General features: G+C 32.7%; 1 protein-coding gene across 5 annotated transcripts in view; it reads left to right on the top strand.

Moving 5' to 3' along the window:
* The window catches only part of LOC129906924 (transcription-associated protein 1), a 366133-nt gene that overhangs the window by 65075 nt on the left and 275676 nt on the right, over positions 1–25382 (top strand). For 3 of the 5 annotated variants that reach the window (XM_055982915.1, XM_055982911.1, XM_055982913.1), the window contains exon 2: positions 2979–3164. The exons of 1 other annotated variant lie outside the window; for it this stretch is intronic. In XM_055982915.1, coding sequence (XP_055838890.1) covers positions 2979–3164 — 186 coding nt within the window. Of the gene's footprint in view, positions 1–2978; positions 3165–16393; positions 16737–25382 lie in introns of those variants that run through there. One more of the 5 variants, XM_055982914.1, reaches the window with a different exon arrangement.

Genomic DNA, 25382 nt, shown 5'->3' with positions numbered 1-25382 from the left:
ATAAACACTAGACTGGGCCAAAAAAATAAAATATTTTTTTTTTTTTGAAAGTTACTTCGAAAATCTTGTTCAGGATGATGAAAAAAAAATTTGGTGAAAATTTGAGCCGTTAAAAAAAATTTTAAGAGGTCTATCATCGGTGTTTTTTATTTTTATACATGATATGATGTTTTACAACAGAACTGCTAGACGATCAAAGTAAAAAAAATTTCTGTTCATTTTTTCTTATATAAAATTAAATTTCCTACAAAAAAGATCTAATTGATTTTCGTCAGACGAGCCGTATTCGAGTAATTAAGCTTTTTAAATCGAAGTGTTTTTTTTCAATTTGACTGTTTCACTTTGGAATTTTGTGATGAGCAAATAAATGAATAGAAAAATAAAACCTCGACAGATTCTTATAGGAAATTTAATTCTCTACAAAAAAGGTCTCCTAGTAATTTTCCCTAAATTGAGTTCTGAAGAAGTTATTCACGATTTAAATCGAGAAAAAAATTAAAAAATCAATTTTCAATTTCAAAATTTTCTAATTCACTGAAAATCCAATATTTTCAAATTAGCAAGATGTTTTCTTGTAGGGACTTAAACGTTCTATAAAAAGTTCCATGGCAGCAAATTAATTGCTTTAACCGTTAAGAAGATATTCGTATCAAAACCAATGCCCACTGATTTCAATAGTTTTCTTATGACAAGTATGCATTGCGATTTGAATACGATTATCTCCTAAACGGTTAAAGCAATTAATTTGCTGCCAAGGAAATTTTTATAGAACGTTTAAGTCCCTACAAGAAAACATCTTGCTAATTTGAAAATATTGAATTTTCAGTGAATTAGAAAATTTTGAAATTGAATTGATTTTTTAATTGTTTTCTCGATTTAAATCGTGAATAACTTCTTCAGAACTCAATTTAGGGAAAATTACTAGGAGACCTTTTTTGTAGAGAATTAAATTTCCTATAAGAATCTGTCGTGGTTTTATTTTTCTATTCATTTATTTGCTCATCACAAAATTCCAAAGTGAAACAGTCAAATTGAAAAAAAACACTTCGATTTAAAAAGCTTAATTACTCGAATACGGCTCGTCTGACGAAAATCAATTAGATCTTTTTTGTAGGAAATTTAATTTTATATAAGAAAAAATGAACAGAATTTTTTTCTACTTTGATCGTCTAGCAGTTCTGTTGTAAAACATCATATCATGTATAAAAATAAAAAACACCGATGATAGACCTCTTAAAATTTTTTTTAACGGCTCAAATTTTCACCAAATTTTTTTTTCATCATCCTGAACAAAATTTTCGAAGTAACTTTCAAAAAAAAAATATTTTATTTTTTTGGCCCAGTCTACTAAAGATATATCACATAAGAAAATAAAAATTTATATAAGACTCCGAATGGGACACACCAACATTACCCACAAACACCTCTTTACCAACGATACGCCCCCGATCTGCCACCTTTGCGACGAAAACCATACGCTTACCATAAGTCATCTTATATCGTGCAAACAAGTCAGTTTAATAAGCGAATCCATTGCTCATACAAACTTATCTAACCTTTTAACCATAGTAACATTCGATAATGTATATATGATTATGTCAGCACTAAATTTAGAAAACCTTTTATAAAACTTATCTTTTGTTTAACTAGCTGAAAGCCCAAGCAGCTCCAGCTATAATTATTATACATATATAATTATTGACAATGTAATTTATTTAATTGTTAATAAAGTTTTAGTAATAATAATAATATTTCCTTTGATATTTTGAATGGCTTTCCAGAAATCTGACGAGTTTTTGCAGTTTATAAGCTTATCGGCTTGCTTTTTGTTAAAACTTTCCTTTTTAGGCTTGCATAAGGTTTTGTATTCTCTGTTTGCTTCTAAGTAATCTATTTTTGCGCCTTAGGAATTATCACTTTGGAAGATCTTCAGAAGGGCGAATGATTTTTTTCTGCTAGATTCGCATTCACTATCGTACCATGGTGAATGATATTTGCTTTCAATTGTTTTTGGGCTTGGTGCGGCTGTTGACTGTTCTAATATGAGCTATAAGTACTCTATTGTTGTTTCGGAGTTATTTATGAAGTGCTCTCTGATTTTGCGGTCCAAATTTCTTTTGTATGCTTCGGCTTGGTTTTCTCGCCATCTTAGTTTTGGCAAAAGATGGTTCGCTTTATCTGTTCGAGATTCGCGTTCAGAGGTCTGAAGTGTGGTAACTAAAGGCATGTGGTCGGAATAAATTTGGCTTTCCACCTCAAAATTTGCAAGCAAAGAGTAGCAATCCAATGACATTAAAAAAAAACTTTCCTTTTTAAGCTTGCATAAGGTTTTGTATTCTCTGTTTGCTTCTAAGTAATCTATTTTTGCGCCTTAGGAAATAACGGACTGGCCCGGATTTCTTACAAACGTGAGTTTTCCTTCCTTATCTCCCCTGTCAGTTCCATTTATTATTGCCAAATTGAACGCACTTCCCATTTCAAGGATTGATCTTCCTCTAGCATTTATTTCAGGATCTCTTGATTGTCTTGATAGTAAATCACGATTTCCGAACGTTGTGCATTGATCTTGATCGGTACGAGCGTTAAAGTCTCCAACAATACCTTTGTAATTTAGCAAGAAGTAGTTTGTGGGTATTAATTTTTTTTTTAAACACAAAATGCCAAACAAAAACAAGTTTTTTTTTTTAAATGAAAATTCTATTAGAAACTGAGTTTTTTTTTAATTACTTTCAACTGGGGATTTTCATTTTTTCTGTAAAAAAGCTTAATTTTTTTACGACCTACATATCGTTTAAAATGAATTAACTTTCCAAAACTTTGCAACGCCATAGCTCCACCATGAGGCTTTAATATTAAAAATCCTTCTAGGTGTATGTTTAGAATATGAAAAAATTTGAAAATCAGTTTAACAAACATTTGCCATCAAAATTGTATTACTAATGATAAAACTCTTGCTAAAATTTTCTTTTTTATTTCAGATACGAAAGCTTATACTTGAAATGATGCATCGTTTACCAATTAGTGAAATTCTGCGGCCACATGTAAAGCTCATTATTTCACTAATGCTTAAACTGTTATTGGTTGATAATGAAGAAAATGTTTTGGTTTGCTTAAGAGTGATTATAGAGCTCCATAAAAACTTCAGGCCAACTTTTAATGACGAGGTAAGATTCGTTTAGCATTAACATCTGAATAATCAAAACAAATTTCTAAGTTAATTGAGTTAATTTCGTCAACTCAATATTAAATTTTCAGTTTTGGTAAAAATTTCCAAATCTCATATCCACAAAATGGCAAAATCGAACCTGAGGAGCTGGAAACTTACTATCAAGTACAGAATACTTTGGCAATCGCAGTATTAACTTACAGCTTCGGATTGACCAACTGGCCCCCAACTCATCTGAAAATCATTCAATGAAAAATCAGGGCTATTTTACCATCATATAGGCACCACCATCCAAAATCTTGCATAGAAAGAATGATGACATTATGAAAAAAAGGCGGAAAAGTTCAAATTAACTTACAGACACTACACGACAACCAAATAAATTCTTAATGTAATTACTTTATGTTAAAGCCTAGCCTAATTGCAAAACGTAAATTATAAAATAAAAGCAAACACACATCTCAGATAGGCATTCAAATGTCATTTTTCCGCACATAAATTATGTCCCGCAATTGTTCCGGCAATTGTAAGTCTGCGAAAAAGAGGTGTAGACTTTTTAATTTCGTTGGCCGAACAGCGTACTGCCGAACGAAGAAGACAACATTTTTCGTATAAGATTTAGCTGTGCTATTAGGCTAGGGGCGCACATTCAACTCTTAGTTTTTCAACTGTTTGATTTCAATAATGAAACACATGGGCTTGTATGGGACAGCACGCACATGCAAAAACTATTTAGTCGTGGATTTGATCAACTAAATGATTTATGTTTCTTCACAAACTAAACAATTGAGCCAAATCAGTTTGTTACTTTGTGTTACAATGTTAGAGCTCTTCAAAGGTGATAATTTTTTTCTAGAGAAAAAAAATTCTTTACTTTCTTTTTTGCGATTATGGCATATTTAATGAAAAATCTTATTTTTTGTTAATAGTACCTGGTTGTTTAATTTATCAGTAAGATTATTTTTTCAAGGCAGTTTAATTTTTCTCGCCCGTGGTAATTTTTTACTCTGAGGTCAGTTTTCTCCAAAGAAATGCGTCTATACATAACGCTTTCTTACTTTAATTTTTTGCTTTTTTCTTATTAATTTCCTTTCTTTTTTGTAGGTAAATAAAGATTATTAATAAAAAAAAACAATTCGGTTACAGGGCTTCGCGTTTTCCAGATAGATATATGTGGAATATGCATAATGAACCCACTTTCTTATTTTCGTATAGCCGTTCTAAAATAAATAACCAAGTAAGAGTGCAATTTGCTCAAAGGATTCCGGCTCGTGATCCTTTACTTTAAAGTGCTATTGTGGTATCAAATATTTCATTGAGAAGTTGCGTAATGAAGTACCTATGTAGGTGAATTAGGCTAGGCGCACACATGCGATTTTTAGTCGTTGCTACTAAAAAATCGCAGTCGTAACATAAAATTACCGTGCACACACTCGCGCGACTATTTTTTATTGCAAGAAAAAACATTATGTTTGGTCGAAAAAAAGTTGACCGTTTTTCGATAAAAAAAATGCATCATCTCAAGATCAAAAGAGCCAGGAGATACTCACTGTTCCAATCTAATGGTCAAATGACCGCAAAGAAAACAATCACGATAAGGTGAATTCATGAAACGTTGTAAGCTCTGGTAAAAGTGGTAAAGTGATAAATGTCTCAAAAATTTGGTAAGGGTTTGACAGCTTGTTTACCAGATTAGAAACAAACAATTATTTTAGGCCCTACGAGTACCATTATTTCACCAAAGCATTTTATACTCATTCTATAGTACTGGGTAAATTTCTGAGGGTCTTCTCTTAAATTTTTATTAATTTTATGGAATTGTCCTTTTAAATTTCCTATCATTTATTAAAATAGAGCCAATATATAACACTTTCTAGTAATATCCATTATTGTACTTAAAATAATTGTTCCAAGTGTCGCACGTGCGGGCAGGTGCATTATATTCTGTATAATATATCCTTATGTGCAGCAAAAAAAATCGCGAAAAATAGAACCGGATCCATTTTTTTAAACTTTGCGATTTTAAAATCGCAAGTCTGTGCGCTCTCATTTGAAATAATGTGTTTCATTTCTTGCGTCTAAAAAATCGAGTGGTTGAAAATCGCATGTGTGCGCATGATATGGCCTCTTTGCGACTGCTACTTTTTAGTCGTTTTCGGTTTAGTCGCAAGTGTGTGCATTAGAGTGACCGCAAGAAATCGATTTTCGAAATTTGGTCGGGGGAACCCCATAAAATGTTCCGCCTTTGCAGATTTTTAGATAGCCAAAATTTCAGCTCGATTGGATAACTCTAAATGGTGCCGACACTCGTCCAAAGTATCAAAAATCTCTGTTTTTTCACTGTTTTTCGAAGAAAATTAGCTCTAGCTCCTAAAGAGATCGGGTTATTTTCACTTTTTATATATGTATTAAATTAAGGGTAGTGTTGCTACACATAATTCAGATGCTAAATTTGTTTAGTTTTACTAAAACAGAAAAATTTTGTCATCAATTTAAATGAAGTGCAAACTCGATTTAAAATGAAACTTTTTTTAAACTGTTTTATTTAAAAAAACGAAACATTTAACAGAATTCTAAGGCTGTGTGTGAATTGCGTTAAATAGTTAACACCGTGTAAAATTTTTGACACTATTGAGGTGAACAAAAAAATTTCAGCTGTATGGCTTATTGTTTAATATTTTTCTCTGCTTCTTTTCTGCTATGAAACTCCTTTTTAATAAAAAAAAAAACAAAACAAAACCATCTGCAAAAAAAATTTAACTCAAATTTAACCAGGTCCCAGAGCCCAATAAATTTTTAACAGCTGAAATTTTTTTATTCACCTCAATAGTGTCAAAAATTTTACACTATGTTAACTATTTTACGCAATTCACATAGGCCTAAAAAACAAAAAAAATAACATCGTGTTACATTTCTTATACATAATTATTGAAGTAAATACTAAAAAAATTTAATCAAGAGATTTACAAAGTAGTTTTGGAAGCATCAGGGTACAATTTTCGGCCCTCACTGACTACTTGAAGTACATATTGTTTTTGTTCCTCATCTTTAGTTAAAAGGTTATTAAAATCGGTTATTAATTTGACTCCTCTTTCTGTCATGTCATTTACGACTTTAAGTTATTGCACTTTTTTAAAGCCTTCTTTAAAATGCGGGTTTTCGGGCCAAAGATTTGGAGGTTCTTTGAGAAAACTTGTGTCTATTTTCAATCGGCTGAAAAAGTTCAATGTTTTTTTGTTCACAATATTTTTTAACCCTGCTGTGACAAATTGTTCATCTTCATGTGTCTGTAGCTTTGGATTTACTATTCTGTTGGTTTACGTTTCACTGGTTTTCAAAATTATGTTGGCCGTTTCTAATTTTTCGCCATCTCGTAAAGTTAGGTCAAAGAACGCCAGACCAAGCAAAAGTTTTTTCTTGTTGAATGTAAGTTTGATTTTGAAACTACAAAGTCAATTAGATTTTGCCCTAGTGCTTCTATTGTAGCTATAATTATGCGAGAAGCATTTCTATTAGGCTTGTGTAGTTCGCGAACGAACTAGTTCAATGAACTAGTTCATCTTGGTGAACTAGTGAACTAAGTTCACTTACTTAGTTCAATTTAGTTCGCGAATAGCGAAAAAGATTTGTTTCAACAAACTAAACAGCAACCTAGAGCAGTCGTAATATGACATTACAAAACAGCTTGCGCTGTTTGGGTGAAAGGAAGTCCCACCTGTATAGGGAATTTTCAAATGTGGTCCTTGTCTCCTAGTCTTATACGACGACAGCGCACTTTTAACCCGACAGACGTTTAAAGAAGGGGTGCAGAAACCAAAGTGCATAAGAAATTGCATCCAATTCTTTGTTGAGCGAAATCAGTTCTTCTGCTCTACCTCAAGATTTAGATGTAGGTAAAACAAAAGGTAGCTTGTGCCAGTATCAGCGTTTCTTCTTCAAGCACTCCTTACTCTTATTTCTGAGCAAGAACAAAAAACAAGTAGCATCTTGGTCCTTGCATTACTATGATTTCGATTAAATGAAAGCAAAATGTACTTCTAGACTTTCGCCAGGAACCAGAAAGCTCAACAAGTTTATGAATGAAATTAAGAATTTTTATAGAAAATAAAATATGTACATATCTGTTATTTTTAGGTTGTATTTGTTTTATTATGTAGAATGCGTCAATTTTACATAAATTTGGATACAGTTTGTACAAACTAATTTTGTTTTTTAATTCTAACAAAACCGGAGTGATTAAAATAAATTGAACTAAAATGAACTAGTTCAGAACTAGTTCAGTAGCGTGATTTGAACTAAAGTGATCGATCACTCAAATGAACTAAAGTGCCCAACTCTAATTTCTATCAGATGCCTTACATCGATCCAATAACATAGAAAGTTGCATTGTTAATAGCTCTTTCACCCCAAGACTATACCTCATACTTTTGCTACCCGAGGGCCCAGAGATAGAGAAACATCCATTCTATCCCAATCCGCAGAATAAAAAAAAAATTTAATTTTAAATCGAGTTTGCACTTCAGCTCTTTTTGAGGTAAGTACTGAAAATTTAAATTGATGACAATATTTTTCGTTTTTAGTAAAACTAAACAAATTTAGCATTTGAATTATTTGTAACAACACTACCTTTAATTTAATATATAAAAAGTGAAAATAACCCGATTTGTTTGGGAGCTAGAGCTAATTTTCTTCGAAAAACAGTGAAAAAACAGAGATTTTTGATACTTTGAGCGAGTGTCGGCACCATTTAGAGTTATCCAATCGAGCTGAAATTTTGGCTATCTAAAAATCTGCAAATGGGGTTCCCCCGAAAAAAATTCGACAAACATTTTTTTCTATGGGAGTTGCGGTCACTCTAGTGTGCATAACTATGCTGGTCCATTTGTTCCATTTTAATTTGCGACAATCGCGTCGCCAAAAAAATGGGACAGTTTTCAATTTTTTAATCGCGGCTATTTTTTAGAAGCATGTGTGTTTACCGGCATTGAAATGCATTTGATCCATTTTTGCGACTGAATAATCGTGCGACTAAAATCGCATGTGTGCGCCTAGCCTTATGATGAATTTAATAAAAAAAAAATAAAAATTTTGCCATTCAAGATTATTTTGAGCATGTGTGACAAGGATGATTATGTATAGTCTCGGTATTTGAGTGCGAGTGAGATACACGACAAAAATCCGCTACATCGAGAAATGTAAACAGATCGCGTTTACTTAGGTTTCAAAGTTAAATCTGTTAGCATAAACCGAGGTCGTTCACCTCATTTATCTGTTGCATTCGTGGGAAAAAAAATTATTTGTTGATGATCGTTTTGAGTTGCGTTTTGCCGACGGAGATTCAAATTGTTTTACGAATTTTGTTACAATGACCGTAGAAGTGTTTATAATTTCGAATACAAATCATACGTTAAATTTTTATAAATTCAAAAATAAAAAAAACTTTTATATATGATATAAGAAAAATTCAATGTTTAGATCGTTCGGGTTGGTTTTAATTTTGTGCCAGCGTAAAGCTAGACGTGGGACGCGGAACCCACTTACATGAACGGAGGATTAAAATGAGCACTGTGTCAGATAAGCGACAAAGTTTTAATTATTGATTGACACGATACTTTGTGGACAATTTCTTTTCTTTGGAGTTGATGTGTTACTGTCGTATGTCTTCAGCTTGGAATATGCTAGAAGTTTAGAAGTTTACCGGCCCTAGATTCCAGCTCATATATAAAATTTTCGACTACTCTTTTTACACGGGATTTAAGGAATTTTGGAAGCATTGATGCCGTGCGCAAAATTGCTTTGAGCTAAATTTCTGTGGAACACTTCCTGACCCTCCCGGTAAGTGACATTTTCCGATTGTAGGTATTTTTCGACTTAACGTATTCCCTGTCCAAATTCTCCGACAACTTCTGTCTTGCCAAAGTCAATTTTAGTGCTCGTGTAGCGTGTTTAAATTTCGTAGTATAGAATATGTTGAACCATGATTTATCATATTTTGTCCAAACAAGGCAAAATAGGGTTGACAATTTAAAGAGTCATGCATGTCGGAACGCAGAGCACATGCTATACTGGACAGGTGAGGGTCCCAGTAATTTTGCTGTTTTAAAACTCTCAGTTTGCTAAGAAAACTCCTATTTATCCGCTCCGAAATGTTGGCCCCAGGCGAATACACCGCCGTTCGCATATGCTTAACACCATAATTATCCAAAAAGGTTTTGAAATCTTTGGACACGAATTGACGACCGTTGTCGGAGAGGATTTGTTCAGTGGTACCGAAAGTGTGGAAAATTTCTGATTCAAGATATTGAATCACACAATAATATTTGGATTTTATGCGAGCATAAGTTTTCTCAAAGCCTAATTATGGCAACTTAATTTGGTGTTGTGGCACATTTCGATGCTTTTTCGCGTAAGACTATCCGGTAAACATACTTTCCGGAGACAACGATATCTGGAAGTGTCGATAGGTTTTTAGCAATGCTCTATCTCAAGTGGGTATATTGTTGCGAATCAAACTCAGCCGAAAATAATTGATATCACATGTCCATATCGAAGAATCTTCACAAACCCCATTATCAACCACAGTTCCGCTTGCAGTGACTTCTTCCATGTTCATCCTAGATAGACAATCCGGCACTACATTCAGGAACCCTTTCCGATGTTCAATGAGGGAATTTATACCTTTGGAGTTCTAGGCTCCATCTAGCCAGTCTACCTGATAACTCCTTCATCGACATAAGCCATTTAAGGCTGGAATGGTTTGTTATGGCTTTAAAGGGCAATCCGTCAACGTAAGGCCGAAACTTTCGCACGCTTAGCACCGCTGCGAGACATTCTTGTTCAGTGACTGTATAATTTTTCTGGGATTTGTTAAGCTTCTTCGATATGAAAGCAATTGGCTTCTCATTACCGTTCTCATCCACTTGGAATAGAACACCGCCTACTCCTTCAGACAAAGTATCGCATTGAATTAGAAAAGGTTTTGAAAAATCAGGTTCCGCTAAAACTGGAGCTGTTGACAGAGCTGTTTTGAGTTTTTCGAAACCTTCGAGTGTTTCAGGCGTAAATTCGAACTTAGACCTCTGTGAAAGACAATTAGATAAAGGAGCAGCTACATCGGCATAATTCCGTATGAATCTCTTTTACCATCCGGTCATACCCAAAAATCTCCTGACTTGTCGGAACTGGAAAATTAACCATGGCTTCTATCTTGTCTTTTTCGCTGACCTACGATAAAACCTAGAAATTTTATTTCCTTCATGCAAAATCTGCTCTTTTCGACATTGATTGTTAGATTTGCTCGACGGAGACAGGCTGCGACCTCCTTAAGGATGCGTAAATGCGACTCAAAATCTGGAGTACAAATCAGTAAGTCGTCTAAATAGACAAACACGTTATCACGAAGATGACCATGGATTACTTGATCCATAACTCTACAAAGCGTTTGTCCTGCATTACTCAAACCGAAGGGCATTACCTTAAACTGGTAGAGTGGTAAACCAGGTACGGCAAAAGCTGTTTTCTCCCGAAATTTTTCGTGCAAGGGAATTTGCCAATAAGGGTCTTTTAGGTCTATTCCCGAGATAAAGTGCGTGTCTTTTATCCGACTTAACAACTTTTATCCTTCAACATGAGGTACCGGATACGCCTCCTTAACGGCAACAGCGTTGACTTTTCGGCAATCTAAAGAAAGACGATTTTTACCGGGTTTTCTCACCAACACGACAAGGCAACTCCAAGGAGAGCTACTAATTTCTATGACTCCTAATTCCAACATGCGATCTAACTCCTTATAAACTTCGCTTTGACGAACTGGAGACAAGGGATAATGTTAAGACTTTATAGGGGCAGCGTTTCCGGTGTCAACGATGTGACACCCGAGATCTGTTTTCCCTAATCCAAGGACAACAAAATTGGGAAATTGCATCTTAATGTTTTCTAACTGAAAAGACTCTTCGGCCGAAAGTGTCATTTACTCGGCTTCATTTTTTAAATTTTCTTCGTTATTTTCTGTGGTGAAATCTACGTCTAATTCATTTATTTATTTATTTATTAGCTTAATACAAGCATAGAAACTTACAACTATTGTTTACAAAAAAAAAAAAAAACTTAAAACTAGATGATAAAAATACTTAAGAACTAAAGTAATTTTAGGGAAGATAAGTTAGGGAGGTTCTGGGGTTAAGAAAATATTGTAGAGAGAGGTTTTTAGAGAATGTTTGGAGTGGTGGAAATCAAAAGAGTTATCCACGCTATTAGTATTACGTAGCATGCGATTCATTGGTTCGTTACATCCATAATTTGTACGGTGATAGTCGAGAACAAAAATAGAAACAGATCTCAGATTTCTCGGGTTGGTATAGAGGGAGATTTTTTGCAAAAGAGCAGGGCAATCGATATTACCAGTTAAAAGTTGATGGATGAAAACAATGTCAGCAACTTTACGGCGCATATCAATTGGTTGTAAATCTATGAGTTTTAAACGATCAACATAAGGTGGGAGGTTAAATCTATCAGGCCAGGGAAGACCACGGAGAGCAAATCGAAGAAATCTACGTTGGACGGCTTCTATACGAAGTGAATAAGATGCATAAAATGGGGACCATACCTGGCTAGCATATTCGAGAAGAGGCCTGACAAATCGTCGCCCTAGTATTGGAGTGCCGTATACGCCAAATTGCATTTTTTGAACTAGGTATGCAGTCGTATGTTTTCGAAGTTGCTCTTTTCAAATCTGCTATCCGTTTTTTTCTATCTTTTTTCGTTGCCGAGATATTCACTATTGTTTTGACAAAAACAAGAAATTTTGGCATTTACGTCAAATTTTTCATGCAATGCAAGAAAATTTTGAGAATTGTTTTGACGTACGTTATGTTTTTTTTTGACGTACGTGTATATGAATAAAAGAAACTTCTGATTTTCATGGCGTATACGGCAAACTCATTTTGGACAAAAATTTAAATATTTTGACAACTAGACGAATTGCAGATGTCCAATAACATGTATATAAAAGACACATTTTAATTATATACCATACTAAAATATCAAAAAATACCAGCGGTTAGTTATTTCGCAATTATCTTCCGAACATTTAAATGCGATTTCCCAAAAATGTAAAAATGGCGTATACGGCACTTCAATACTAGGGCGACGAAATGTTAGATAAAGGGTTTTTGTGACATAGGGGCCGGAGAATTCTTTGGACCAACGTTTAACAAAACCGAGTGCGGAGTTTGCTCTATTTATCGAGTTAGTGATGTGGGATCTGAAATTAAGTTCATTATCACATATTACTCCGAGATCTCGCAAAGAATCCACTTATTTGACCGGCTCATTATTAATAAAGTAGGTACGAGGGAGAAGTGATGAGCGTTTACGTGAATACGTTATTGCTTGACATTTGCTCACATTAAGCTCAAGGAAGTTCTTCTGACACCAGGTAGAAAATCGTATATCATTAAGGGAGGAGATACTTCTATATATTTTTTTATCGTCAGCGTACACTGAGATTGAAGAATCTTTTATGACACAATCGACATCATTGATTGTTAATATAAAAATCAGAGGGCCGAGATGGCTACCTTGCGGAACGCCAGATGTTGCAAGGATTGGGATTGATTCTGAACCTCTAAAAAGGACATTATACTGACGTCCATTTAAATATGATTCGATCCATGCAATAAAAGAAGGTTGAAAACCAAGTGATTTTAGTTTGAAGAGAATAAGGGTATGTGAGATTTTATCGAAGGCCTTGCTTAGGTCAGTTGCAACTACATCTATTTCTTTGCCAGCCTTCATGGCACAAATTGAACTGGAAACGAAATCAACTAAGTTTGTGGTAGTTGATCTACCAGTTAGAAAACCGTGTTGATTAGGGGAGAAAATTTGTTTAAAATGGAAGAGCATTGTGTCATAGACTATGCTTTCAAAAAGCTTGGGTATGCATGATGGGCGGTAGTTAGAGATTTCTTTTTTGGGACCTTTTTTATGGATCGGGATAATGTAGGAACATTTCCAAAGAGAAGGGAAGATCCCTTTTGAGATAGAGAGCTGAAAAAGAGCAGTTAAGGGTTGTAGTAGGTTTGCAGAGCAATTTTTTAAAATTATTGAAGGTAAACCATCAGGACCTCCAGTATATTTAACTTTGAGTTTGTTTATCTTTTCAAGAACGACGTACGAGGGAATAACAATGGAAGTTAATGACGTTTGAGTGCAAGTGGCTAAATATGAAAAATAATCTAAGTCCAGTTTATTTGAGGTAACAACTGAAAACTACGGCTGCCGAGGTATACTTTTTTGTGTCAAATTTGGCATAAGATAAAATGTAAGGCTCTTTGAAATGCCGTTATATTTTGTTTACAATATCGTGAGATTTGCCATCAGCCGTACGTACTACGTTTTTGTAAGGCAATGAACTAACTCCCAGCACCGCTCACTTAACACCGAGATAGATGCTCCGCTGTCCAGAAGTCCACGAACTGACTCATCATTCAAAAAGACGTAAGCATACATACGCCCGTCTGTATCAGAAGATATTATGGTTTCGATTATTTGTTTTCGAAACTTTTTCCTATTTCGAAAACGACGACGACATTTCTGAATTTTTAAACTAATTGGTTTATTTTTAGTTCCAAAGATTCGCGATCGAACCTTTTCATAATTAAGTTTTCGCTCGTGAAGAGACTTAAGATTATGAAATTCTACGAATGAAATTGATTCACTTTTAATCGAAAATTCATTTCGTTGTTTTTATTTAATTTTGAGAGTGGTTCTGCGGATTCCTTTGGGAACGAAACTCTCCACTCCTTGTTTCGTCCCTCGGAATGTTTCCCGTTTGGTGTTTACCACATTGAATCGTTGTTACACCTTTCGACCCACACAGAAAACAATGTAGTATTCTAGTTTCCGAAGGACAATAAAGGTATGCGTGACTTTTTCGATCGCAATTCCAACAAATGTAGTTGGCATATGAAATCGTTTTGCAGATATAGCCGCGATTTCCTCAACTTCTTTTTCGGATTCATATTGATCTACGATTTCGTTTACCGACCTATGACCGGCGTTTCTTTTTGTGAAGTTGATCTATGTTCTTAACATCCGCTGCCAACAAGAGCTCACCTAGTTTTTCTTTGACGTTACTCTTGATGATTTCTACCAATTTCTTATCATTAAATGATTCTTTTAGACGGTCGTTAAGACTTCAAATTGAAACATAAAAATCGTCGAAGGATTCCTTCGGACCCTGCTTGCAACACATAAGCTTCATGTATATGTCAATTTCCGAATCCATCTTACCAAATTCTTTCTTCATTGCTTCTTTTATAGTAGATAAACTCGCATCCGGATACTTCTTGAAAAATCGCCAAAACCATTTCTTCGCTTTACTTCAAGCATAACGTGAAACCTTGCCGCAATTTGTGCCTCGCAATAGGTTGACGAGGATTGCAATCTTCCTACTATCGAAAGGAAATCAGATACATTGTCGGAACTATCGTATTTGATTTGCCAATGATCTAATCTACATGGACCTGAAACGCTAAAAGTTGTAGAACCACTTGAGTTCGTAGAAAGAGGTACTCTCTGTTGGAGGAGGGTTGGCTTGTTGTTGCGGCTGTAAACTCAAACCTTCTAACTTTTGTAGCACGTTAAGCATAAAAACGTCCATTTGCTGGAAAACCCTAATTTGATTCTGAACCAAACATATTTCTATCCTAGAAAGCAACTCTTCATTTGGACAAGATCGTTTTCAACCTGATCCGCTGGGTCCCTACCGGGATCATCAACCACGACTCCTGGTAATTGACCTTGGTCGATTCCCAAGTTTTTCTTTACTAACTGATTTCTGTTTTATGTAATGTGAGCTTCAAATAAAAGTTTCGAAAATCAAACAAAAAAAATCCAAGAACGATTGTCTTCGAGAACTACTTTCGGTATTTATGGTTTATTCAAAATCGTTGGGATGTCTTTAACGTTTGTGATTTTCGATTTCAAATACGCTTGAAGCCAAATTTTTGTAAAGAAAAATTATCAAATCAATACATATAAAAAAATGTGTGATTGAAACTGTGAAAAACATTTAAAGGACCATTCAAGACACCTTTCGCATCAAGAAGTCTCTTCCAATTGTAGTGGTAAATAAAAATATACCCTATCCACCTGCATTTTGGGTATCTCTTTCAGGATGCCCAAAGACTAAGTTTTTATGGTAATTTTGTTAAGAATAAAAAAAATAAATCTCAACTTCATTGTTGCAACGCGGTACCAGATAATCAACTAAGTAACCGGGACTCACAAAGATGCTGTAATCGGAATTAATGTTAAATTAGAAAAATTAAAATAAAAAGTTAAAATTTGAAACGAAAAAAAAGTTCTGTTTAAAAAAAATTGTGACTCATTAAAATAAAAAAAAATCTGCCTCACTATCTATCGGCTGATAGTAATGCCCCACGTTGGGCGCCATTTTTGCAACTAGTTATTTAGCTTTGAGGTTCTGCTGGCACAAAAATCATCCCTCGCTAGCTCAGCTCTGGGTTCATTTATCTCCTCGTTATCAAAAAAATATTATGCCAGGCTCTATGCATCTTAGTGTTTATGATGCGCGAGATGTTAGTTTAAATCCCACCCAACCTGGTTGCTTTCTCGCCAAACAACCCGTTTGTATACTTTCCTTTTTTCTCGACCCCCCATTTACCCGCTCATCACTTCCTCCTCATCTTCCCCTTTTTAAATAACTAAGAAAACCATATTATTTTATTAAGCATAGGATTTAATTAAAATGCAACTTATTAACAGAGTAGTACAGAAACCACATATTGATATCTTATTTAGCCTAACAAAGAAAATAGAAGACGTATGCAAAATAAGTCACGTACGTCTTTAGAGAATAAGCTTGAACACTAGTTGTCTGCGACATTCTAGTTTAGTCTTTTAAGAACCTCGAAATAATAAAGTAGAGCTCCGGCTCTAAGCTAATTTTTAAAAAGTATTTAATTTAAATAAATACCAAAATTGGCGCATTCGGTAGAACACACAAATAATATGTGTATCCTTTGCAAATAAGAACCCATCGTTCACCTATCGTTCAAGTGTTTTATAAAGTGAAAATTAAAATTTAATTTTTTACAAAAAGAAAGAAAAATATTTTAATCACTTATACCCATAAAAAGTGACATTAATATCTAAAATTCTATGAAAAAGAAATCTTTAGAATTAATAACTTAATGGAATAACTTAACGATATTGGAAAATAAATTCAGTGAAGAATAAAAACTCTTTAGTGCATATAAAGATTACTTCAGTGAATAATAAAGTTATTAGAACACTTATCCAAAATTCTAAGAACATTAATTAATTAAGTAACTCAGCCTCGTGAAAAGAATAATGTTAATAATGTTACGCAATCCATAGAGGAAAAATTAATTAAAACACAACCAACTACAAAACGAAATTACCCAACAAATGCACCTTTTCAAGAAGACACGCAGGAAGACCAACTCATATCTAAAGAACTCTGACGAAGAAGATAGCTCATCAAACGAAGGAGATCAAGGAGATCCACAGCACAGCGGAGATAGTAAGAATCTTAATATTAATTTAAACAATCAATTATCACAAATTAAATTACCAAATATTGAAAATATATTAGAACAAGACTCAAATTGTTTGTCAGAAATTAAATTACCAAATATTGAAAATATTATAACAGAACTAGACTCAAATTGTAAAGTAAAAATGTCACTTACACTCACATTGGACCCACTCAATTACAGTAGTCCCTCGATAATATGAACTAATTAAAACAAGGCATTTTCGGATTTTAGAGGGATTCACATTACTGGAACTTTTTCCAATTGTCATATAACTGATTAAAACATTCTTAAAACCAATGAATATTACAGTTATTTTTAGCTCAGTTTAAGCCTGTACTGAATAAAGAAAAAAATCAATAAAATACAAGTAAAAAAAACGTTAAAAAACTTCGTATAAAAAGATGTAAAATGTTAGCACAAAAATCTCCAGCCAGTCTAAAAATTTTCGAAATTCACATTACAGAGATGACAATGAAAATTTTTGGCGATTCACATTTTAGAGAAATTCGCATTATCGGTAATTCACATTATCGAGGGACTACTGTATATTGAGAAGTTAAATACTTTTGATGCACGAAGAGAAAATTCATATACTTTTATCACAAACGTTGACGGGATAACTCCCACAATTAACAAATATGACACTCAGTCACAGACAATGTGTATAAATATATTAAAGTCAAAACTTATAGGTAAAGCTAAACGTTGTATGGAAATACATGCTCACTTATCCACTTGGAAAGAAATAAAAGAATTACTTATTGAACATTTCGGAGGATTTAAATCTTCATTTCAACTGTATGATGATTTAAGACAAACTCCCTATAAAGGAACGAAATACAAAAGAATCTTTGTGAATTAAACCAAAAAACAATACAATAGAAAAAAATGAGGAAATTGCTCATAACACAGAAACAGCATTAAACATTTTTAAAGAAAGGTTACCAGTTTATATGCGAACAATATTATTCGCTGGTATAGGCTGGTTTTGTAAACGAAAAATCTGAAGAAACCCCAAAGAAATTGCTAGAAGCACCAATTTCAACTACACAAAACCCCCAAAATAATTATAAAAAATACCCAAATCAAAATAATAACTTCATACCTAGAAAGCCAACTTATATAAAACCCCCATTTAATCACCAAAATACTAACAACCCTAACCCAAACTATAAAGGCAATAATTACAACCCAAATTACAAACCTCCTAGTAGACAATATACACCTATGGAAGTTGACCCAACTTCTAGTCAACTAAAGAAGGCCCAAACTAACTATAACAAAATTGATCGAAACAACACGGATTTTCCGAATGTAGCCTCGGAAGCCTGTCTTCTCAACGAGACAATAAACTCCCCTTTATTAGGATAGAAAAGAATAATGAATCGCTTAGACTATTAATTGACACAGGAGCTACCAATAGCACTGGTCAACAAAATCTAACTTATTTTTTGCCACAAGAACCAAAATATACTTTTCTAGTAGTTTTTGGGGTGCTGAATCCGAATCTGGAGTCAGAAAAAATTGATTGGCCTTCGTTTTTGAAATATAACCGTTAGAAAATGTCAAAAAACGTAATTTTGGCTGTTTTCGAGGTTCTGTTTTTATGTGGGGTAATTCATTATAAACAAATTTGTAACGGTTATTATAAGAACATATATTCTTCTTTCAAAAACTGTTTAAATTTTCCCGATATCTCTCTTATTGCTCGAGATATCTTAAGTTTCATTTAATAAGTCAAAGAGAAACTAAACTTAATTTAAAGTTTAAGTCACTGGTCACAGAATTTTTGCCACAAGAACTAAAATATACTTTTCTGAAGGTTTTCGAGTTGCTGAACTCAAATCCGCAATCGGAAAATTCTATTAGTCTCCGTTCTTGAAATATAACCGTTATAAAAAAACGCTTTTTTGCATTTTATAACGGTAATATTTTAAGAACGAAGGCTTATAGAATTTTTCTGATTGTGGATTCGAGTTCAGCAACCCTAAAACCTTCAGAAAAGTATATTTTGATTCTTGTGGCAAAAAAAGTGTAATTTGGTTGGCCAGTGTTGTTTCTGATTCAAAGACCGCTAATTAAATTTTAAATATCTCGGGCAATAAAAGAGATATCGGAAAGATTTAAACATTTTTTGAAAGAATAAAACTAGCTCTTATATGCACCGTTACAAATTTATTCACAATTAATTACTCCACATAAAAACATAACCTCGAAAACAGCCAACATTATGTTTTTTGATCAAATTTTTCTGACTTCAGATTCGGATTCAGCACCCCAAAAACTACTAGAAAAGTATATTTTGGTTCTTGTGGCAAAAACCTTGTTGACCAGTGTAGTCTAATAAACAAAGAAAAAGCTCCAGCAAGCTACATCAATACAAGAAAACACCTACATATTAGAAATTAAAACAGTAGGTACTTCTATATTCATAGACAAAGAATTAGTTATACCAAAAGAAAAATTTGCAATCAAATCTCGCGTAGATTGCATTTTTCAAATCCACAACTTTAATCCCAGTTTTGATGGATTAATTGGAAACAATATATTATTTCCAAATCATGCCAGTATTGATTTAAAAATAAAATACTAAAACTAAACGAACAAACTATTCCACTGTTCTTTTCTGCGGAAGATGAACAAGAATATCAAAAAGAAATAAATCATTTAAAAAATTCAATTCCATCAGCACACCTACTTTCGAATATTTGGAAAGTCAAAGAGTCTCACATCTAAACGATGAGGAACGTAAAAGTTTATTTAATTTATTCAAAAAACACCAAAAGGTATTTTACCAAAAAGGAGATGATCTAAGTTTCACCAATCATGTAAAACATAAAATCCCCACAATAAATGAGGAACCAATCTTCACACGAATATATAGATATTCTGAAATCCATAAAGAAGAAGTGGATAGACAAATCAAAGATCTATTAGATCAAACAATTATCAAACCAAGTACTTCACCTAACAATGCCCCCATTTGGATTGTCCCAAAAAAAAAAGACAAGATAGGAAACAAATTGACGACATATTAGACAAATTAGGAAAAGCTAACTACTTCTCCACGTTATATTTAACAAAAGGATTCCATCAAATTGAAGTAAACCCCAAAGATAGAGAGAACACAGCCTTTTCAACACTATCAGGACATTACGAATGGTTAAGAATGCCATTTGGTCTCAGAAACGCCCCCGCCACCTTCCAACGAATGATGAGCAAGGTATTAAAGGAATATTTAGGAAAAATCTGTTATGTCTACCTCGACGACATAATTATATTCTCAACTTCATTGGAAGAACACATAGACCCACTTAATAAAATATTCGCCAAATTACAGTCTGTAAATTTGAAGATATCCCTAAATAAATGCGATTTTATGAAGGAAGAAAGCGAATTCCTAGGACATATAATTAAAACCTAATCCCAATAAAATAAACACAATAAAAAATTTTCCTATTCCAAAATCATTAAGGAAATCCAATCTTTCCTTGGCCTTACCGGTTATTATAGGAAGTTCATCCATGATTACGTCAAGATCATAAAACCACTAACTATCTGTTTAAGAAAAGATACAAAAATAAACATAAATAATACAGAATATAAAGAATCATTTGAGAAACTAAAATTAGCAATGTCAGACGATTTATTTAATAGACGTCCTGATAAAGAATTTACATTAACCACAGACGCATCCAATTTCGCAATCGGAGCAGTCTTAAGCCAATCACATGGACCACTATGCTTCGCGCCCAGAACTTTAAATGAACATGAATGCAATTACTCAGTTATAGAAAAAGAACTTTTAGCCATCGTTTGGGCAACAAAACAATTGCGCCATTATCTATACGGTAGACATTTCAAAATACAAACGAATCATCGACCATTAGCATGGTTGCATAATCTCAGAGAACCTAACTCCAAACTCCAAAGATGGAAGATAAAATTGGAGGAATACGATTTTCAAATCGAACAAATCACAGGAAAAGAAAATAAAGTAGCCGATGCGCTATCATAAGAATAGATTAAAAAAATTCACATGACACTACCAAAATTGACAAAATTGAAAATGTATTAAGCATGCTAGAACTCGTTCCTACACAACACTCAAATGAGTGAGATAGTTCAAACTTAATTCCAATCACAGAACAATCTTTAAATATATTTGTTCGACAAATTATCATAGAAATAGGATTACAAAATGATGAAATCATCACCTTCCCTTTTACCAAAAGAAGAATAAAAATAATTAGAAAACATTTCAAAGAATCAGATTTCGAAAAAATTATATCAGAAGTTGACATAAATCTTAAAAACATTTTATATTGTAATAGCGATGAACTATTTTTAGAATTCCAAACTTATTGGAAAACACACCACAATAACCAAATTTTAATCGGAACTCATACATTCTTAGAAGATGTTTATGATACAACGAAACTAGAAGAAATCATACACAAAAAACATAAGGAACTTAATCATGTAGGGATTATACTTAGATCTAAAAAGAAAGTAATATTACCCAAACTTTAAAACACAAATAACAAAAATCGTAAATAATTGCGATATCTGCAACCTGAAGGTTGAAAGAAATCCTATTAAACTACCTCATGAAAAAACAGAAACACCTTTAGAACCACACATTCACTACCATATGGACATATGGATCCTACCCAATAATAAAAAAAAATTTATGTTGTATCGACAAATTCAGCAAGTATGCCTCAGTAGAAAAACTTAAAGCAAAAACCCAAAAAGACATTTTAAATGCTATTGAAAAATTATTTTCATACGTCTGAACCCAAGAAATTAACTCTAGATAATGAACCGTTTCAAAACTTATTCTATAGAAAATTATCTAAAAGAAAAGGATATACTAACACACCGGAAATTCGGATGTGAACATATTAGATTACTAGAGAAAACTGAAAAACTTATAGATTCAGTAACAAAAGCGGTAAATACATATGATATAACAAAACAATACATCTCACTACCAAAGAGAGACCCTTCGATGTACATAGTACATCTAGGGCAGGTAGATAATAAAAAAATATATGATAGAATAGAAACAAATAAGAATAAAACTCTAGACAAAATAAATAAAAATCGATTAGACGTACATACCTTCCCGGTAAAAGACAAAATTATAACAATACCTAACGATGAATTTATAGAATTTAATAAAACTATGTATTTTATAAACAAAGAAATAAAAAATCTAATAAAATTTGAGGAAAATTGTATTGAAAATATATTCAAAGATAATTCTAAACTAAACTGTAATATTAAAGATTACAAAAATGAAAATATCATAATCAATAATGAAAAGATTGTAATAACTTAAAATATACTTTACAAGGAAACTATATTTTAGAATTCGAAAATTGTAAAATAAACATAAAAAATGTGACATACAATAGAAAATTATATCAAAATAACTATAAAATAATACCATTGATAAACTATAACTTTTCAGATAATTACTTTAAAGAATTACATTTCCAACCAATAAATAATATTGAAAAATTAGAATCAAAAATACATACAAAACATATAACGTAATAACTATCGTAATAATAATATCAATAATACTTTTTGCAATGATGTATTTAAAAATGAAACTAAAGAATAAAAAATCTGTTACAAATATAAGCCTTCCAACGGTCGCATTTCAACCGTTGGAACACTCTAAAGAGGGAGGTGTTATGATAAAGAATAATGACACAAGCATTTTTTAACAAAGATAATTTCATAATAAAATACACATTGTAATTCAAAACTCTTTTGATTGCTTCCCGAAGATAAAAACAAAAATCACATGTTGAATTGATTGGGATCATATTTAGACTCCCGAAGATATAAACAAAAATCACACATTAAATTGATATCATATTTAGACTCTCAAAGAAATAAACAAAAATCACCTATTGAATTGAGATCATATTTTGACTCCCAAAGAAAATAAACAGAAACCACATATTAATATCTTATTAATTTAGCCTAACAAAGTAAAGAGAAGACGTATGCAAAATAAGTCACGTACGTCTTTAGAGAATAGAGCTATAGCAAATCGTTCGTATTCGTTACTAAAATGCGGGTATTTGCTTCAGTAACGAGAAACGAAACGTTGCTTTCTAAACAGTATCGTTGCTCGTTAGTTTCGTTACTGGGTACTGAAGAAACGAAACATACGAGATACGAAACACACGAGTAACGACCCCATTCCAATTTCAATACTAAATCATCCGATATATGTGCCCATGATTATGAAAGTGGACTAAGTCACTTTTTGCATTATTTAAAGAAGAACTTGCATAATAATTTTCTTTTAACGATTTAATTATATTTCTTTTATGAAATCACCAGAGGAGCAATAAAGAAGTTAATTTACTGCAATTTCGCTTTCAAAAAAACTTTACCCTTTAAATAATAATTATTTGTAGGCTAAATTTGATGGCATTTTTAGGAGTGACTTAGTCCACTTTCATAATTAAGGGCACATACATATAAGATAAGAAACGAAGTGATACACTCAATTTGTCGCATTTAGCATCTCGTATCGATATCGTTACCGTAGTCGGAATGCTAACTCCAGATAATTATCTGGAGTTTACTTTTGTCTCGTTAAAAACAGTAGTGCCAAGGTATCGTTGTGTTATCGATAATACATAATTTATACAGAAATATCAAAAGAGACGTTTTTGGTATTTTCTCTATCTGGCCGAAATATACCCATGCCGCAACTAATGTGTTTATTTGAGCTTTTTGTTAATGGTCTTGAAATGTGGCTTAAGAATGTACAAAAGTTTTTTGGTTTTTCAAAAAATTTGTTTATTTCCAGTGCAAAATTTTCAACTAAAAAAAAACCAGGTTTGAAAATCACTCTCAATTAAAAAAATGAAAAATTGTTCGACATGGTTGTATTGAATTGTTAATATTCCGAGATCTGCGCTATGTACTTTTGAAATAAAGGCCTCTAAAGAATTGTGATAAGATTACGGAACGAATATAAACAAAAAATTACCAAAGTTTTGTTGAAAATTTAGAAAAAAAAATCAAAAAAAGTTTCCACGTTTGATTAAACAAAAAAAAATCGAAAAAAAAATCAGTACAGCTACCTTCAAACCCATGTTTAAGAGAACGAAGCAACTTAAATTAGTGTTTATGGCCTTAAAATGAAGCTTAGATTATACAATTTTTTTTTGGTTTTATCAAAAAAAAAAAAAAATTTTACACCCTTATACCAACGCACAGTGGTTCCGTAGTAGGCCATAGGCCGAAATATCGATGTCAATACAATGACGTCATTTTTTGTTATATTTGTTATAAAAAGCCTATTTTTTAAGATGGGACAACAGAAATTTTGAGAAAATAACGGAACTTTTCATATCGACCATGAAAAGTTGTCGAAAAAAGTCTGGTTTCAATGCTTTATTTTTGGTCCCGAATCAACTTAAACTTTTAAGTGTATTTTTCGGTTAAAATTATTTTTAAAGTTTTTTTTTGTTATGGAACTTAAAGTTGAAGGTATGTACTATATTTAAAGAGTTTACAATTCTATTTTATTTAAAATTTTCAATAAGAAACAGACTAGAAAAGGACAGGTCCAAATTCCGTACTTTTGTTTTTCTTCTCACTTGAACGAAACTTTTAACTATGTTGTCATCAGTATAAATACATGATTCATATACATAAATTTCCTCTAGCATGTGTAGTTTCTTAAACAATTGAATCTGTCTGCGAATAAGTGCGATGGGCTACGACTGAATCTTTCACACCCACTGTTTCAATTTTACCCATATTTCTCATATTTAAAACTTTTTTAAATTTTTTTTTTTTTAAGTTTTTATGTTTTCCTTAAGTTTTTGTACATATTTTTATAAAAATATATGATTTTTTTTTTTTTTTTTTTTTTTTTTTTCACTTCAGATTCTTTGATGTAGTCAGCTTAGAGCAAGCTGTATACTACTATCAGAGGGTTCATCATTAGTGCATGTGTTAGTAGTTAGTAGGACAAAAACAATCAAATACTATCCACATGCACAATATACAATTAATATTAGCAAAAAATGATATACTAACATAAATACAATTTAAAAATCTAACTAAAACATTAACTGACAATCACGTCTGTGGAGCACTGGTTCGAAATAAAGTTTTTAATTTCATCTTGCTCATATTAAAGTCAATATCGTTTAAATTATAAAGTTTGCTCATTCGGTTAAGAGGCTCGTTTATACCATAGTTTGTTCTATGAAAGTCAATATGTAAGAGTTCAAATCTTCGTAGGTGGTGAGATCCTCCCGGATAGTTAAAGCCAAGGCAACCTAATAAGTCAGGAGCGTCAATTTGGCCATTAATTAATTGATGAAAGAATATAATATCGTTATTAACACGTCTTTGTTGCAAAGTTTGCATGTTTAAAAGTTGAATCCGCTGATCGTAAGGTGGTAAGTTGTAAGGATCTGTCCAAGGTAGACCCTTCAGAGCAAAGCGTATGAAATTATGTTGGATTGATTCTATACGATTCTTATGAACCTCATAAAATGGACTCCATACTTGGGAAGCGTACTCGAGGTGGGGTCGAACGTAGCAGTTGTATAGAGAAAGTGTGACAAATGGATCGT

The sequence above is a fragment of the Episyrphus balteatus genome, chromosome 1 (genome assembly GCF_945859705.1).
Source record: "Episyrphus balteatus chromosome 1, idEpiBalt1.1, whole genome shotgun sequence".
NCBI lineage: Eukaryota > Metazoa > Arthropoda > Insecta > Diptera > Syrphidae > Episyrphus > Episyrphus balteatus.
This window is presented reverse-complemented; position numbering and strand designations above follow the sequence as displayed.